The sequence below is a fragment of the Eutrema salsugineum genome, unplaced genomic scaffold (genome assembly GCF_000478725.1).
Source record: "Eutrema salsugineum unplaced genomic scaffold, Eutsalg1_0 scaffold_6, whole genome shotgun sequence".
In the NCBI taxonomy this organism is placed as follows: domain Eukaryota; kingdom Viridiplantae; phylum Streptophyta; class Magnoliopsida; order Brassicales; family Brassicaceae; genus Eutrema; species Eutrema salsugineum.
The window spans coordinates 11316776-11334443 of NW_006256547.1; the positions used below are offsets into that span (position 1 = coordinate 11316776).

General features: G+C 37.8%; 1 protein-coding gene across 1 annotated transcript; it reads right to left on the reverse strand.

Annotated features, from left to right (window-relative positions):
- Positions 1 to 3297: 3297 nt before the first annotated feature.
- On the reverse strand, positions 3298 to 6294 carry LOC18012658 (protein canopy homolog 3). The gene is made up of 9 exons (XM_006395943.2): positions 6117 to 6294; positions 5349 to 5375; positions 5106 to 5185; positions 4644 to 4716; positions 4506 to 4560; positions 4115 to 4166; positions 3978 to 4002; positions 3808 to 3899; positions 3298 to 3518 (listed from the first exon to the last, which is right to left on the reverse strand). Exons 1-9 carry the CDS (start codon positions 6210 to 6212, stop codon positions 3473 to 3475), a joined length of 546 nt encoding a protein of 181 aa, XP_006396005.1. The 5' UTR covers positions 6213 to 6294; the 3' UTR covers positions 3298 to 3472.
- Between the last annotated feature and the right edge of the window lie 11374 nt (positions 6295 to 17668).

Sequence of the window (17668 nt, forward strand, 5' to 3'; positions counted from 1 at the left end):
GAACCCTAGCTTGATCTATTGACAATATGTGCATTAATTAATAAAATTCCCTCTTAAGAGTTAGAGATTTTTTATTTGGTGTCCCTTAATCGACCCTGTAGTATTACTTGATGAGTAGTTAGAACTCTAGGTTTTTTTAAGTTTGTATGTTGGAAGGATTCAATTCCATCTAATTTCGTTTTTCTTCATTTTTTAATTATTTTATAGGGTAACAAATAAATATTCTACCACAACAATATGAAAGAAATGGAGGGCAAATAATATAACAAAAAAACTACAAATCTTGGGACCGTGAAGATTTCACAACCCTTTTGTAGAGACTCCATTTTACATCTACTTTTGTTTTTTGCTTTAGTTCTTTGATTTTTTTTTGTTAAACTATTAGCATAAGTAAGAGATTTTGAGAATTTTATCTTTGGTATGTTTAAGCTCCTTTTTAAAGTTGATTGTCCAGAAACAGTTTCGATTGTTCAAAAGGAGCAAGCCACAAAAGTCAATACAGCTTTCTAATCTTACAAAAAAATATAACACACCTTTGAACAGAGTTTTAAGTTTGAGATGTATAGTTAAAATGTTTTTTCAAACCCGACGGTATAATTCCTTAAATATTTAACCAAAGGTAAAACATATTACCTTTTAGTATACCACAGGATAGCTTCTGTCACAAGAAATAATTTGTTAGGATTTTTTTTTTTAAACTACAAGAAAGGGCTTGTGATATGATTCGATGACTACATCATAAAAGAGAGGTTTTGGTAAAGATGATTCCAAAACGTTTTGGTCTGAATACTTAAACCAATATGGTCAATCTATGTTTTTCTAAAGTTGTACACTCGAATTTCTATGTATGTAAAGGGCTGGAAATGCATGCCTGCCCAAATAGTGTGTTATTGATGAGCATCAGCCTCAAAAGATATAGAATCATAAAAAGTATGAAGAGTACGAAAGATGAAAAAAAAGTCAGAAGGAGAAGAAGAATAAATCGTAAAAACAAAGAAAAAGAAGACAAAGTTGTTGAATAATAAGAAGGAGATTGAATAAGAAAAACAGGAAGAAGAAAACAAAAAAAAATTAAGAATAAGACATGAGAAAAACAAAGAAAATTATAGAAGACAATGAAAAAGAATAAGGAAAAGAAAATAAAGAAAAAAATAAATAAAAACACAATAAAAAAGAAAAAATAAGAAATGAAAACTCATGTTTATTTTAGTTTAATAGTTTGTGGATTTCATACACTTATATAGTACTTTTTGACTACTTAATTTTGATTCCTGTTTACTTTTTTGAGTTAATTTTATTTTGATCTCTTATGCCTTAAATGGTTATTTTAATTTTTTTCAATTTATAGCATACAATTTTGTTTTTTGGTTTCTAAAACCTTTCGTCCCGCATAAGGCGCAAACTAAACACCTAGTTTTCAATAAATAAAAAGTGTTTGGATACACTAATTAAATTTTTCTTAGCAAATCTAACTTTGTATCTCTTTTAATAGTACTAGATGAATACCCGCGTTTACACGCGGGTCTTTTTTGTAATGTATTTTTTTAAATCTCACAACAAATTGGTGACTTTAATACTGTGTAAAAATCTATTATTTCTGTTATACATATTTAATAATAGAAAGATTTTTTTTAAAGATTAAATTGTTCTAAAAATCTATAGTTTAACACGAATGCACTGATATATTTTAAACTATATCACGTTGTGTTCACTTCTCTCAACTCCTTTAAAAACTTCTTAGCTCTCTCTTAACCACAGTGATATAGTTGTTATTTGTTTCACATTGTTAAAAATTATCGTTGCATTATTAAAATATTACTCTAAATCTATTTTGAAAACTTTTTTTGTATTTTGGATTTGTAATTTTCTTAAAAAACCTAATTATACGATAACATTTGCTAATGAAATCATCAAAACACAATCCTAATCCAATCCTTCTAAACACTACACACACACACACACACACACACACACACACACACACACACACACACACACACACACACACACACACACACACACACACACACACACACACACACACACACACACACACACACACACACTCAAATAGACTCTTTAAACGATAACATTTTACTACTCATTTCTTCATCTTTTGTTCCACTTAGTTCCTATATGATTGGTGCCAAACTTTCAACAATCTTTCTTTTTTTGAACATGGTAAAATATATTTACCTCTGTTTAGTAGGTTATAAGCATTTCTATGGAATGTATTAAAATGATTAGTAGATTTTTTATTTTAACCATTAATTAGCTAAACAAACTGTCATACATATCCACAAACATATACGTAAACTTTACATTATAAGCAAATGAATAAACTTTTGGTAAATTATAATTAAAGAACTCTTAAGCTATACAATAACAGTGCTACTTATTGACCCAGCTAATATATTCTACACATAATCACAATTAGACTCATAGAATATAGACCCTCATTGGCGGTCTCCTTGCAAAAGAACATTGTATAGTGGCTGCTTAGCCTTCGCATAGATATTTTGATGTCTACTGAAATAAAGAAATCAAAAGCTTTTATAGGTCATCGCTGATTCTCTGTTGAGTTAGTAATTGATATCGTATCTAATAGTCATTCTGATTTGCTTTGATTCCTTTTTTATTTACTTCCACAAACAGATATACCTTTCTCAATTCTTCTCCTTTGTGGTGGTGATAGTCCATTCTTTCTCTGCGACATCATCTATTCTGATTTCCCAACACTTGTTCTCCTTCCTCGTGTTTATGTGCTCTCTCTGTTTCTTTTTTTTCTTTGTCATTAATCTCCTCCTCTCTCTCCCTCTCCTACTCACGGCTTGTCCTCTCTTCTCTTTTCTTCCTCCTTTCACGACTCTTTCTCCTCTTTTTTTTTCTTATTTCTCCTTTTCTCTCTCTCGACCTCTTATGACTGCTCCTATTTTTTTTTTTTTAGTTCAGTAATCTAACTAAAATAACTTGTATATAAGGAGATATACATTAGTTAATTTAAGGAATATGAATCACACTTTTTAGGAGAATTATCTTAATAAATGTATGTTTATCACTGAATTCAATGATTTAAGTAATAAATTGATGCTTACTTACGAAAAGATTTTTAAAAATTATTAATAAAAAAATCTAATAATTGTTTAGAAGATGATGTGTCAAAAGGATGAGTGCTTAGGTTGAGTGCTTAGGTGTCAAATTTGTGAAACTCAACTCACTCTTTATATAATAGATATATTGTAAACTTTGACTAATTTTATAATTCTCCATACCTAATTTTAAGTGTTTTCGAGAAAAAGGCTCTAAAACAGAACACTATCACAATCTAAATAAGTTTCTACACCAGAATATCGATGGAACATAAAAACTGAAAAAAGGGGCTGAGCTACATATGAGTCATACATAAATGTCTCCATAATGGGACCTTCACTTGATGGTAAAATAAGTCGTGAGATTTTAACTGTATTGAGAACTATAATTCATCTGCATCGTCGTCCTCATCCTCGGAGTCAAATTCACTGAATTCAGAAAGCAAAATACGGAACCGTAACTTATTTCAAGCAGATGAAAGAACAAACAGAATTTTATGAGATTCTGTTACACTCTCAATGTAGAATAATATAAATGGTTAGTATATAAAATACAAGTTAAATAAACCAGGTAAACCAGAAAACAAAAACCAATCCTTACTCGATTCTTAACCAAACACATTAAGATTTTAAGTAGATGAATAGACTTCGCAAGCACATTAAGAGTTTTTCATGGTTCAGAGGCAGATTAATCTAGGAAGAAAACTGTTATACTAACCTTGATTTGCTGCAGTGGTTACTTAAAGTTTGACACAGAACCTTGCGGACGTCTCCTACTTTTAGGGACCCATTCTTTATTACCTCGGCGAGCTGCAATCCCTCATCAACATTAACGAATTTGATCCGACCCCAACAATCAATTAAGAGAAAGGTTACTGCAAAGTTTACCTCATCTTCAGTTTCCTCCAGCAACCTGTGTTAAGTAATCACATATAGATTTTAGACGATTTTGATGAAAATTTAGACTGGAAAAAGATACTGAGAGACCCATGTATCGGACCTGACGAGGTTCCCGATTGTCTTACCTTCCACAATAAGTTGAAATGTCATTCGCGTGCGCTTTAGCTTCTTGTTTATCTAAGAAACACAAAAACACGGAACATCAGTCCCAAATAAGTCTCTAAACCACTAATATAACTAAAGATTAGAATTTCACAGCTACATTACTTATTCCAGAGTTTCCATCATCATGAAAGCTCTCTCACTGTTTCTCTCAGATGCTCCACAGAAATTTTGAAAGGACAAACCCGATGACAGTGTTTTAAGTGTTCTAGCATACGAGTGGATACGCACTCTTAACTACTTTATGAAACTACATAAGTACTGAGGCAGCTAGACACGCCTACAGGGAGATATATGATGAACAAATGCAAATATGTCACAAAGAGGAAACTTTAAATGTAAAGTACACATTACTTGTTAAATTGTCAAAACTTTCTACTTTGACCCATTGTCTATTTTTAGATTCCACCTGCAGAAGTGTGGCAATGAGAATCTAATTAATCAATATACAAAAATCAAAGAGTAATAAGAATTCCACAGAAATTGGCTTACCTTTTGTAGAGTATAGTCCTGCATTCGATCACACAGCCCATCCAACAAATCAACCACCCTCAGGTCGCTTATTCTATTTGAAAGAAAGAACAAAATTACAGGAACATCATCTACAGTGGGAAACATGTCTACAACAGCAGCACAGCTATACTAGGAAATGTGGGAAACAATGTTTGAGAGATCATAGGGTATCGATTAATTTTTGACATAAACTGACCGACACTCTTACCAGTGTCCAACTGTTAGATACTTTGCTTTTCGTCATTCCTCCTAAGTACGGATACATGTTATCCTAGTAAGGAATCAGATTTTAAAAGTCCAATCGAGCTATCAGTCCAAACTTCTACTGTCCTTTGTGTCCAGTTCATCATACTGATTTTCAGGATGTGCACATAGAAATGAAGTATACACAATCAAAAGCAGACATCGTTTCTTTTACAGATAATGCATTCAATGACGTACCTGTAGTCAATAACCTTTCCTTCACGCTGGCCTTTAGAATTTAGTCGGTTTCTCATATCAAGATGGTTTCGTGGTTTTTCCTGTTTGGTAAATAATATTAAGTTACTTAAAAAGTGATTGTAAGCAATCATCGCAGCAGAAAGACAAGAGAAAGGTTGAAGCATTGCAAACAGAAGCAGGCAAGCTCTGTATGCTCTTGTTAATGTTATATTACAAGATGGAAGATGCTAGATATGTTCTTACCTTCAAAAGCTGTAACTCCAATTCCTCCTGCACAAAATCGAGCAACCGTGTTATTATTAGAGAAAGGTTTAAACCATTCTAAAACTTAACAAATCAAGTCTTTTTTTCATATAACCAAAACATGAACAGGGAAAAGATATCATTTGAAGAACTAGGTTCTATCATCTGGGTTATGTCCGATCTTCTGAGATAACCCCCATAGAATCAAATGTGTCCCACATTGAAATTGCAACAGGACAAAAGCAAAAACAAAAGTTACATATTTTGAAACAAAACCAAGTTTCGGTTACAATTCTAACTCTCATCCTTGAATTCCCACTAGGGAAAACAATATCTCTGTATGAAAATTCTTATGTTTCTACAAAAATCAGAAACTGAGTAGCAGAACTATTGGGATGCCCTTTACATTTATCCTAAATAAAACATCAAGAGAGCTTCAAACACAACACCATCGGCTCGAATAAACTTTACTTCCCAATAATGTGATCCTACGATGAAAGGCTATTTCGCAAAGAAAATTCAGTAGCCACTCATATACAACACCATCGGTTCTCGAATATATTTTACTTCACAAATAAAATGCAGATATCCAAAAGTGTAACATACATGACTCTTTTTTTTCCAGTTTTTTAAATTGAAGGCTATTTCTGAAACAAATATTCAGTAACAACCGCTAGTACATATTCCGCATCCGCTGTAATAACTCGACCTAATTCGTCAAAAGTTTTTGAGAAAGCAAAAAGATGAAAGTTAGATATTCCGACGTACCGAGACGGCCTTACAAGCAGCACATTTATCATCAACGGTGGCTCCGAGGGAGAAAATCGCTAAGACTACGGCGGAGAAGAGCATCAGCTTCGCCATCTTTGGATTTCTTCTGATCCGTATCTCTCCCTGGGCAAAATAGAATTTTTGAAAAATGTAAAAAACACGTCACCGATTTGATACGTTGCTATATACCAATGAAATCAAGAGACTTAGCCACGTAAGACACCACATCATTGTTTTATTACGCTATAAGCCAATGAAATCACGATTTTAGCCAGGTAACATACCCCAACAAAAAATTATTACACCAATGAATACTAGAAACCGTTCTCTCTCCCATAGGTGATTCATCCACATCTTCGATTCATCACATCTACAACTTCTCATCTTCGTTTGAAAATGTTTATGGCCGATGACCACCATGCCTCAATCTATTATGTATATGTGCCTCTATCTAATATGTATATATTATGTTTAATTCAGATTTCGATGATTGACGCTCTTCATTGAATCTCCATGTATATGAACGATATCCAATATCTGCAACAATTTTTTTTCAAAACCAGAGATTTCCATCCAGAATTTGATCTTGCTTGATGTTGGTTCTTATGGGTAACCGTGTTGTCTCTCTATTGGATGGTTATGTTAACCGTTTGATTTGTAATTGGTTTGATGTAAACCAGAAAGTCTCCTTGTATATAAGGGATACAATGTAATCGTTGACTAAATAAGAGAAACATTTTCTCTTCTTCTTCCTCTCTTCTCTCTCGATTATCTTGATTCTCATCTACTAATATGGTATCAGAGCGTTGAAATCGAAATTTCAACCAATCCAATCCGCTTTTCTTTCTCTTTTCTTGACCTATATCCTTCGGAAATTCATCCGAATCGATCCTCTTCTTCAATCTCTCGGTTATTCCACCGACTTTAAGCTCTTACTTCTTCGAGATGGCGACTCTTCGTACAGCTCGAGCAAGTTCTTCGACAACAAAAGCAACAAAGACAACAAAATCAGCTGCTGATCAAGAAATTCCAGCGACTGAAATCTCGGATCCGCCTATTCCAGTCATGATAGCCGCGAATCCACCACCGGCGACAGTTCCGACGCTGTCTTTCCTAATCCCCGACGTCATTTCATCAAAATCACCACATGTGAACTTCGATCTTGACGGGATTCAGTATTCTCCATATTTTTTGACTAGCGGAGATAATCCAGGTACATCGCTAATCTCTGAGGTACTCGACGGAACCAATTTCAACACCTGGAACCTAGCCATTACGATTGCTTTAGATGCTAAAAATAAACTAGCGTTTGTTGATGGTTCGTTACCCCGTCCACCTGAATCTCATCCTCATTATCGGATTTGGTCAAGATATAATAGCATGGTGAAATCTTGGATATTAAACTCTGTAACGAAGCAAATCTATGGAAGTATGCATCTGAGATCTGGAAAGATTTGATGACTCGATTCCATGTCACAAACCTACCAAGATTATATCAATGGATGCAACAGATTTGGTCTTTGCAACAAGGTTCTACGGATCTTTCCACATATTACACTAAACTGAAGACATTGTGGGACGACCTTGATGGAGCTGACTGCGTAAAGACTTGCCAAAACTGCAACTGTTGCAAGGATACTAATCTCAGAGCAGAACACACGAGAGTGATAAAGGTTCTTGCTGGTTTAAATGAGTCATACAATCATGCTCGCAGTCAAATTATTATGAAGAAGCATGTTCCTGATCTCGCAGAAGTATACAATCTCCTTGACCAGGACTACAACCAGCGCAACATAAATCCTCTCCAGAATGCCTCAAGATTCAATGTGTCGACAAATAACTCTGTATCGATCAATGCTACTCATTCTACATATAATGGTCAGAAAACTCGACCAGTTTGTAGCCACTGTGGATATAATGGACATACGGTGGAAAAATGCTACAAGGTTCATGGATACCCACCTGGTTTCAAACACAAACATAAGCCTACAACAGTTGACAAGAATACTGGTATGGCTAAACCAATGGTAGCACAACTCAATCTCCCCAATACTCAATCCTCAGAGAACACCAATGCTGGATTCATCAACAGTCTCTCTAAGGACCAGATTGAGGGAGTCATAGCCTACTTCAACTCTTATCTCCAGTCTCCCATTGATCCCACTTCTGCATCTTCCTTAGGTGGTATGATAACTGCTCTTCCAGGTATGGCTTTTTCTTCAAATACCATTGGCTTTGTTGGAATTTTAAGAGCCACTGGAAATGCATTATCATCTAGATCATGAATTATAGACAGCGGAGCCACTCATCATGTTTCTCATGATAAAAACCTTTTCATAAACATGAATATGTCTGTGAATAATTCTGTGACTTTGCCAACCGGATTAGACATTAAGATTGCAGGAATAGGACAGATCAAACTGAATGAATTCCTCGTCTTAAATAATGTTCTATACATCCCAGACTTTAGGCTCAATCTCTTAAGTGTTAGTCAACTAACAAGGGATTTGAAATGTCGAATTATTCTTGATAAGTTACTTGTCTAATACAGGATCCTATCAAGGGATTGACGATGGGTCAGGGTGAACAAATCTATAATCTCTATATTTTGGATAGTGATTGTATAGATAAGTCTTCTCTTCAAATTTTTTCTTGTACTACCAACATTGTAGTAGATACAAGTCTTTGGCATAATCGGTTAGGACACCCATCTGTATCCAGAGTGGATATAATATCAGATGTACTGGGAATAAAGCAAAGAAATAAAAATTCCATTTCATTGTTCTATTTTTCCTCTTGCCAAACAAAACATCTTTCATACACTTCTCATAACCATATGTGTGAAAATACTTTTGATCTTGTACACATTGACATATGGGGACCCTTTTCTGTTCCCACAGTTGAAGGATACATGTATTTCCTTACAATTGTCGATGACCATACAAGAGTTACTTGGGTATATTTGTTAAGAGCAAAGGCGGATGTTCTAACAATATTTCCTGAGTATTTGCAGATGGTAGAAACACAGTTTAAGACTGTTGTCAAGGGAGTCAGATCAGATAATTCACCCGAGCTAAAGTTCGTGGATCTGTTCAAAGCCGAAGGCATCATTTCATACCACTCTTGTCCTGAAACACCAGAACAAAACTCTGTGGTGGAGAGAAAGCATCAGCACATTCTTAATGTGGCTAGATCTCTGATGTTTCAAGCGAAGATGCCATTGGAATATTGGGGAGATTGCATTCTTACGGCTGTCTTTTTTCTCAATAGACTTCCAACACCTCTGCTGATAAACAAGTCACCTTATCAGGTTCTGACTTCTAAAAACCTCGATTACAAAAGTTTGCGTGTTTTTGGTTGCTTAGCCTATAGTTCTACATTCTCAAAGAACCGGACTAAGTTTCAACCTTATGCAAAAGCTTGTGTATTTCTCGGTTACCCTGCAGGCTATAAGGGATACAAGCTTTTGGACTTGGAAACAAACAGCATACACATTTCACGCAATGTTGTTTTTCACGAGGATATATTTCCATTTACAAAGGATTCTTCTGATTATCCTCAAGACTGTTTTGGTGATGAGACACGAGTAACTTTGTCTACCAATGAAGAAGATGAATGTTCTGAGCGTACGGTGAGCTCATATCTCCATCCTATAAGTGACAGCGTTCATCCTTCTTCAGTTGGGACAGACAAAGTTACAGATTCATCATCCTCACCAAATACAAGACGTCCTTCGAAACATCCTGCATATCTACAGGATTACTACTGCAATGTCACGGAGACAGATATCCCATATCTTTTAGCTGCATATATGTCATACACTCAGCTGTCTAATGAATACAAAGCCTACATCTGTTTGGTGACCATTCACTCTGAACCCTCAACATTCCGAGAAGCTAAGAAGTTTGACGAATGGCTCTCTGCAATGAATGAGGAGTTAAAGGCTTTGGAACGATCTCAAACGTGGACTATCTGTTCTTTACCACCAGACAAGCATGCTATAGGATGCAAATGGGTATATAAAGTGAAGCTCAATGCCGATGGAAGCCTGGAACGTTACAAAGCCAGACTTGTGGCCAAAGGCTACACACAAGAAGAAGGTATTGACTTTGCTGATACTTTTTCACCTGTTGCAAAAATGACAACGGTCAAAACTTTATCAGCTGTTGCTGCTGCTAAGAAATGGAGCCTCACTCAGCTAGATATCTCCAATGCCTTTCTTAATGGTGAGCTTGATGAAGAAATATACATGACCCTTCCTCCAAGATATACACCAAAGCAAGGGGAATGCTTGCCACCTAATGCTGTATGTAAGCTTCAGAAATCCCTTTATGGCTTAAAACAGGCTTCACGCCAGTGGTTCCTCAAGTTTAGCTCTACCCTATTGAAGCTTGGGTTCAACAAATCTCATACCAATCACACTCTTTTTGTGAGGAATGTAGCAGAGATATACACAGCTGTTTTAGTGTATGTAGACGACATAATCATCACAAGCAACAATGATGATGATGTCTCTCGCCTGAAAGCCGATTTGCAGTCTCACTTCAAACTTCGTGACCTCGGTCCCCTGAAGTACTTTCTTGGACTTTAGATCGTAAGATCAGCCTCAGGTATCTCGGTTTCTCAAAGAAAATATACATTGGAATTATTGGACGAAACTGGCCTTCTTGCTTGTAAACCGTGCAACATTCCAATGGATCCTAATACCAAACTTTGTTTGAATAGTGATGAACCATTGCTAGAGAATCCTGAAACATATCGCAGACTTGTGGGAAAGATGATGTATCTCACCATCACAAGGCCGGATATTACTTATGCAGTAAATCGCCTGTGTCAATATACTTCAGCTCCGAAGAATTCACATCTCAAAGCTGCTCTCAAAGTGCTTCATTATCTCAAAGGCACGGTGGGTTTGGGATTATTCTACTCAGCTGATTCTGACTTGGTTCTAAAGGTGTTTACCGATGCAGACTGGGCATCATGTGCAGAAACTAGACGTTCCACTTCTGGATATTGCATGTTTCTTGGCCCTTCTATAATCTCTTGGAAAAAGAAGAAACAACCCACTGTTTCTCATTCTTCCACGGAGTCAGAATATCGGGCGATGAACTTTGCAAGCCGAGAGATACAATGGTTGGTTAATCTTCTGCGTGAACTTTTAGTTCCACAGAAAAATCCCGTGGCCTTCTACTGTGATTCAACTTCGGCCATCAACATTGCTAATAACTCCGTATACCACGAGAGAACGAAACACGTTGAGTTAGATTGTCATCAGGTACGTGAACGTATAGACAATGGTCTGATAAAAACTCTACATGTCAGAACTGATTTACAGCTTGCGGATGTTTTTACCAAGCCACTTCTTGAGGGGGAATATTGGATGGTTTGTGTTAACCGTTTGATTTGTAATTGGTTTGATGTGAACCAGAAAGTCTCCTTGTATATAAGGGACACAATGTAATCGTTGACTAAATAACAGAAACATTTTCTCTTCTTCTTCTTCCTCTCTTCTCTCTCTATTATCTTGATTCTCATCTACTACTCGATAGTATAGTTTCTTTCTGGTGCCGTTGCCAGAATCATGACATCATACATTTGTCGTGTGTAATCATGATGCTGATTGTATTGTTCTTTAACGATTGTGATGTTAATGGACAATCTGATGCTCTTATTCTTAAAGACATCATCATCAGACATTAATTTATCTCTAAGAAAATCATTGGAGAAATTAAAAACATGGTGTGCAGAAGAAGAAAGTGACAACAACTCGGAGAGGACATATAGATGAAATTGGAAATTTCAAAAATTATAGACTTGTGAAACTACTAGAAGCATCATGTACGTGATACCGTTGCAGGATATCCACACAGATTTTTTGAGAGATAACTGTCAATGAGGAAAGGCTTGATCTTAATTGGGATGGAATCGAAAGAACAACAAAGTTAAGATATTTCAAAAAGAAGCTGATACAAAAATGTAGGTATCAGATTATCGAAATTCGAGACTATTACTGAAAATGTGTAGGGGGTTTTTGGTCATCTTAGAGGCAAGTCTCCTACAAAACAAAAAAAAAAACACATGAAAGCCCGGAAAACAAGATGGAAGGGTGTTTTCCAATGGCTCTCTGACACTCAAGTCAGAAAACGGTATAAAAAAAGATCACAAACTGGCAAATCGGAGAGATGGAAAAAGAACAAAAAGCAGAAAAGAAAAGCTAACCAAGAGATCTTAGGAAATGGTGAGTCTACTCGGGCCTGAGTTTAGTGGGCTTTTTGAGGTGGAAACAAGAAGAAGTGTAAGAGTTGGTGAGTGGAAATAGTCCACGACTTAGGAACTGCCATGGAGAAAAAGTGCAAAAGTGGTCGAATGATGACAAACTAAGAGTGCTAAGCCTTGTAAGTCACGAGAATCTAGAAAAATAGCAAGAACTATAAGGTAGCGAAAAGATTGAACCTCTTTCTCGTTGAAAAAGATAAGTGTTTGTAGAGTTTTACCTGACCCAGGTTAGTATACCACATCAGACATTGGGTTGTTAGTTTCACGGGCTGATCTAGGATCCAGCGTGATTGGATCTGAATCTTGCCACTTGCATCACATTTGTGATGATTTCACCAAATTTTCTTGGTGTTTCTGCCTGCTGCGACACCGTCCCCTAAGCGTCCCTTTCACCCTCAGCGTATGGGTTCAGATCAGCGTTTTAGACGCGGTATGGCATTCGCTGAGCCTCTGTCTTTCTCTATCTTCCCCGGGTGGTCACTATCACCTGACATGTGTAAGCATTGAGCATTAAATGCTTATAAAGTGGGTTTGCAAGAGTATGGGAATTGAACGAGTCAAAATAATATTCCAGTTATTGAATGGAGTGAAGTTTGAACAGTGTTTCTTACTCAAGAAGTTATTCATACCTAGCCTGGATCCTTTAATACTAGGACCGGGCTGTTGGGGTTGTCTTGCTGGCTGATTTCCTCTTTCATGCGGGTTACTCTTCCTTACATCATGACCCTTCTAGATCACTGAGCTTATGCCTAGGAAATAGAGAAGGCAACCTCTATTTCTCCTCACCACTATGTTCTTGACCTTTTTGTCCTTGATAGCGTGGTTTGAGCTATCAGGTAGGAGGAACCCAGGAACATGTGGTCTTTCATGCCAGATCTCCCGAATCCAAATGATTCGAGGCCTGATGCTATATACTTAGGTCGCATAGGGTCGTAAGCCCAATATAAAATCTAATTTTGCTTAAGGGAGCCGTACCTGCCAAAAAGCCATGGACGCCATGTGCAATCATGTGATTTGTCCACGTAGGAATAATCGAATTTATCCTTAACCCTCCACTATGCAGGTTAGCAAAGCTAATCCGCGGAGTGGAAGTTATCATTGCCGGAGATAAACGCTTTCCCCCCTCATTATCCATACATGACTAGACATCTCGCCTAAAGCATGTAACATTTTTTTTGAATGAAGGACGCGTTCTTGAGTCTACCTTGTCGACTTGAGGCGTGTGATACCTTCTCGATGAAGGACACGATGCCTGAGTCATACATCGTGGGCAGTATGACCTGGGGCCGTGAGCCCATAGTTAAGGACGTGTTGTCTGAGTCAAACACCATGGGTTAAATAACCTGAGACCGTGGGCCACGAATGACACAATGCCTGAGTCACCGGTTGTGGGAAAATGACCTAGAGCCGTGGGCTCGAAAAGTGAAGGGCACAATGCCTCACCGTCAGACTGGTTCGAGAAGGGATGCCACCTTTCCCACTTAGTAATATTCTGTGGCCGATCTCTTAGAGATATCCAGTTCTCTAAGGGAGAGTCATCCACCACAGAAATTACTATAAGTTGACAGAACGATCCGAAGAAGGTGTCATTCATAGGCTGCGTGATGCAATTTCAATAAAGTACCCAGAGGATGGTTAGGCTGTCTACATAGCAGCGTGGCCCACAATGTTCCGATTAAGGGGTGCCATTCTTAGTACATGACATCAACATGGAGACTAACCCTAAACTGGGTGGGCCTTGTCGGGGTAAACATCATAAATAACATAACCTTTTTCTTTCAAGCGAGCCAGAGAGGAGATCTTGGCGAGGAGACGATAGTGGGTGAGCTTCTTTTTAACGTATCTTTTATTAATTGTCTTTCAGAAGGATCATTGTAGACTGCCTCTGAATGTTTAGCTTGCCTCTTTATTTCTGCATCAACATCTTGTCTCGTCATTTCGCCTTTTTGTCTTTTTATAAATCTTCTCCTTCTCCTAATACTCTTTCCAAGTATTTATAGTCTTCAATATTCCAGAACATTTAGGGCTTTGTAATTAAGGTCGAGAAATGACTCAGACTTTGAAATTGGGCTTTTTGAATCAGAGATTGCTGGCCGAGTGGTCCTGGCCGTGGTGAATGGTCGGCTGGCCGCGGTCAAGGCAGTCTTCAATTGTCTCCAGGGAAAATGAAATATCTTGAGATCCAACCGTTGTAATGTCTCTAAACCAATTGCATTTGAAAGCTGGTTGAGTCTTTTATTAAGTATCCAATTTTGAGGATGATCAGACGGTGCAAAGTCTTCGTCTCACCTTGTGAGTTCTGACAGTCTTAATTTATCCAAAAGTACTTTTTTGTTCCAATTCGCACCTCTTTCTCCCAAGTTACCTGAATAGTCTTTTAAAATCCAAAAACATAGAAATCATTTGAAAACCTTTCGAAATGGAGTAAAAATACCTACAAAAAATATCAAAGTGATCCATAAAAATAGTAAAAAAACAAGTGTTATCAACAATACAAAACAATGAAGGCTCGTTAGGACAATCAAGACGTGAAGCTCTAACTCGCGATAGGCCAAATAAGTCAGTGGACGTTGGTTGGCGAATGCCGGAGGAGCCCAGCGAACACGGCCAGGAAGGGCCCACTGAGAATGAGTTGAAGTGTATCCAGACAGAGGACAACACATTCAATCTATCTGCAAAAATCGGAGTGAGATAGAGGCAAAGAGCCAGATCGGAAAGTGGCGGCAAGGAACGAGCGGCCTACCAAAAAGGAAAAATCGAGCATCCCGAGTATCTCCAAGAGAAGTCCCTCCTACCACCACATCGTGAAGAAGGAATAGTGAGTCACGACAGGGAGCCGAAACTCGACGGAAAGAGTCCAGGAAAGAAAGGTATGAAGGTTGAGGAACCGGGTCGGATACTAGTAAACAAAAGGCAAGTAATCGTGGAAAGGGCTATCAGAAATCAAAATCTGGCTGCAAGAGAGAACTTACCCGGTGAATACCACTTGTAAGGAAAGTCGGATGGGTCACGAGGTCAGAACAAAGATAAAATAATCAACGTCGAGGTCAGAGGAGACCCATGACAGAGGAATAACCAACACCTCAGAACCCGTAAGAGGGAGCAGGTCATACCAGCGGGATATCTGGCCTACCTCAACCAGATGATTAGAACCAAGGATCATCTCACATGATATATCCAACCCAGATAGGTCGGAGACAACTTGGAATGAGTGGATTCAGCCCCATGCCCGAGAGGTAAGCTGGCTGGGAGCTAGAGAGGCGGATCGAAAGATCTCCACCATCACCTACAGACCTGGGACCAAAACCCGATTCGGGAAGCTGAGACGGAGATATCACTATGAAACCTTTAGGAGTGAACTACAAGGTGTCTCTCAAGGAGGAAAGGTAAACTTCTTCCTCTGGAATCATTGAGTCTACCCAGTCCATCAAAAAGTCCCAGAAAGTGCTGGTAGAAAGACGTGCGGAAGAGTTTAAAGGTAAAGCCTTTGCAGTAATGGAGAGAAATAAAAACGGTGAGATACGGCAAGGAAAGAGAACATTCAGAAGAGTTGTCAGGAAGAATGGGTTACAACAAGTAAGAAGAAGAAATCAAGTTCTCTCGAAGACCTCCAAGAAGGATACAACTTCGATTATGTTTCCCTAGAGAGTTCCCAAAAGTCCAACGTGTTTATTATTACTTACAACTTCGATTAGTTTACATGCTTTCATAGATCTTCACTATTGCTTGCATTCATTCGATTTTTACTTGCTTTCTAGGATATTAGTTTAGATCGTGACACACCCCAACCTCTTAAACCAATTTATTCTAGACATAAACTTAAATCGTAGGAAAACACTAGGCACACAAATCTCTTTGGATTCGATCCCTAAGTACTCAATCGATCAGCTGTGCACTTACAGCCTCGTTAATTTATTTAGGGTAAAACTTGTTAGGAAACACCCACACACACATCAATCGTTCATAAACTTCTTCTTTAATCCGGGTTTTCAGGTCTCAAAAGAAAATATTCCTGCTCCCCCTTGCCTCGCAGCGGAGGATTTGGAGGCTTCAGTGGCGAGGTTAGCACGCGTCCATGCCTTCTTGGAATAGCAGTTAACTCGCTAGAGGATGTCTCGCGTTTCCCTTCATGGTGAGCTAATCAGGTTAAGAGGTGTAAGCAGGCCCGATGTTTTTCGGCCTCCAAATTTGAGGGAGGATAAACTGCCACCAAGAGACCCGAGATCTGACTAAAGTTGCACAACTTTTCCTCGTTTGCCTTTGTCATTTTTATTGTTCTGCTTGCCGCCATGTACCTTTGTCATGAATGATTTGTATCGGAGTCTCCTACGTTTATAATTATGTGGGGCTTGTATGGTCCACCAGAACCCGTTTGATCTTTCTTTGACTTATCATCAGGGTCTTCCTTAGAACGGATCATCATGATACGGTTCCTAGAGAGTTTATGTCGTCAATGGATGCGACCAACGGATGGACCGGGTAATTGGGACCCTGAATCCTCCCACTGCTGTCTTTTACTTATTACATTGCTAGATTCATTTCACCTTGCTTGGCGCTATCTATCCCTCTATGGTATCGTCCTGCTTGGTCAATATCTTCTGCACCTTTACTGAGAGTAGGGGGCACATAGAAGGAAGGTGAACCAGAGTGAGCAGTTTTTTTAAATGCTGAGCATTTATCGGTTCTATGCCCGCCAGATCGCTGGTACCCACACCAAGGTTCGGGCTGATTAGGCGATGACTGCTTTTTGTTGCTTGCATCATTCGTAAGGCTAGGTCGTTGTACCCATGCTTCCACTTGAAATTAGGGGCGAACGAGTTTGGACAAATACTACAAGAAAACATACCATATTCTTACGAAAATTCCTACGAAAGTATTTGGTAACAATATTTTTCACCAATTTCTTACGCAATTATGACGAAAAATAAAAGTGATAGGAAATAGGTAAGAAATTTCCTACGAAAAAAATGTCAAAAAGTGGTAGGATATATCAAACCAATAACCTACCAAATTTATATTCATAGAAAATACGGTCAAAATTTGGTAAGAAAGTTGCAGGATCCAATTAACTGTTACACTGGTGGATATTTTGTAGGAAATTGTCCTACGGATTTCTTACAAAATATTGTTTGTAGAAAAATCGTAAGAATTTTGTAGGAAAGTATGTCTTTTTGTTAAGGGCCACATCGAAAAGTTAAGAATTTAGATGAAGAAACTGCACTATAAATAGAAAAAAATTAAAATTTTCTACGGATTTCCTACGAAATATCGTT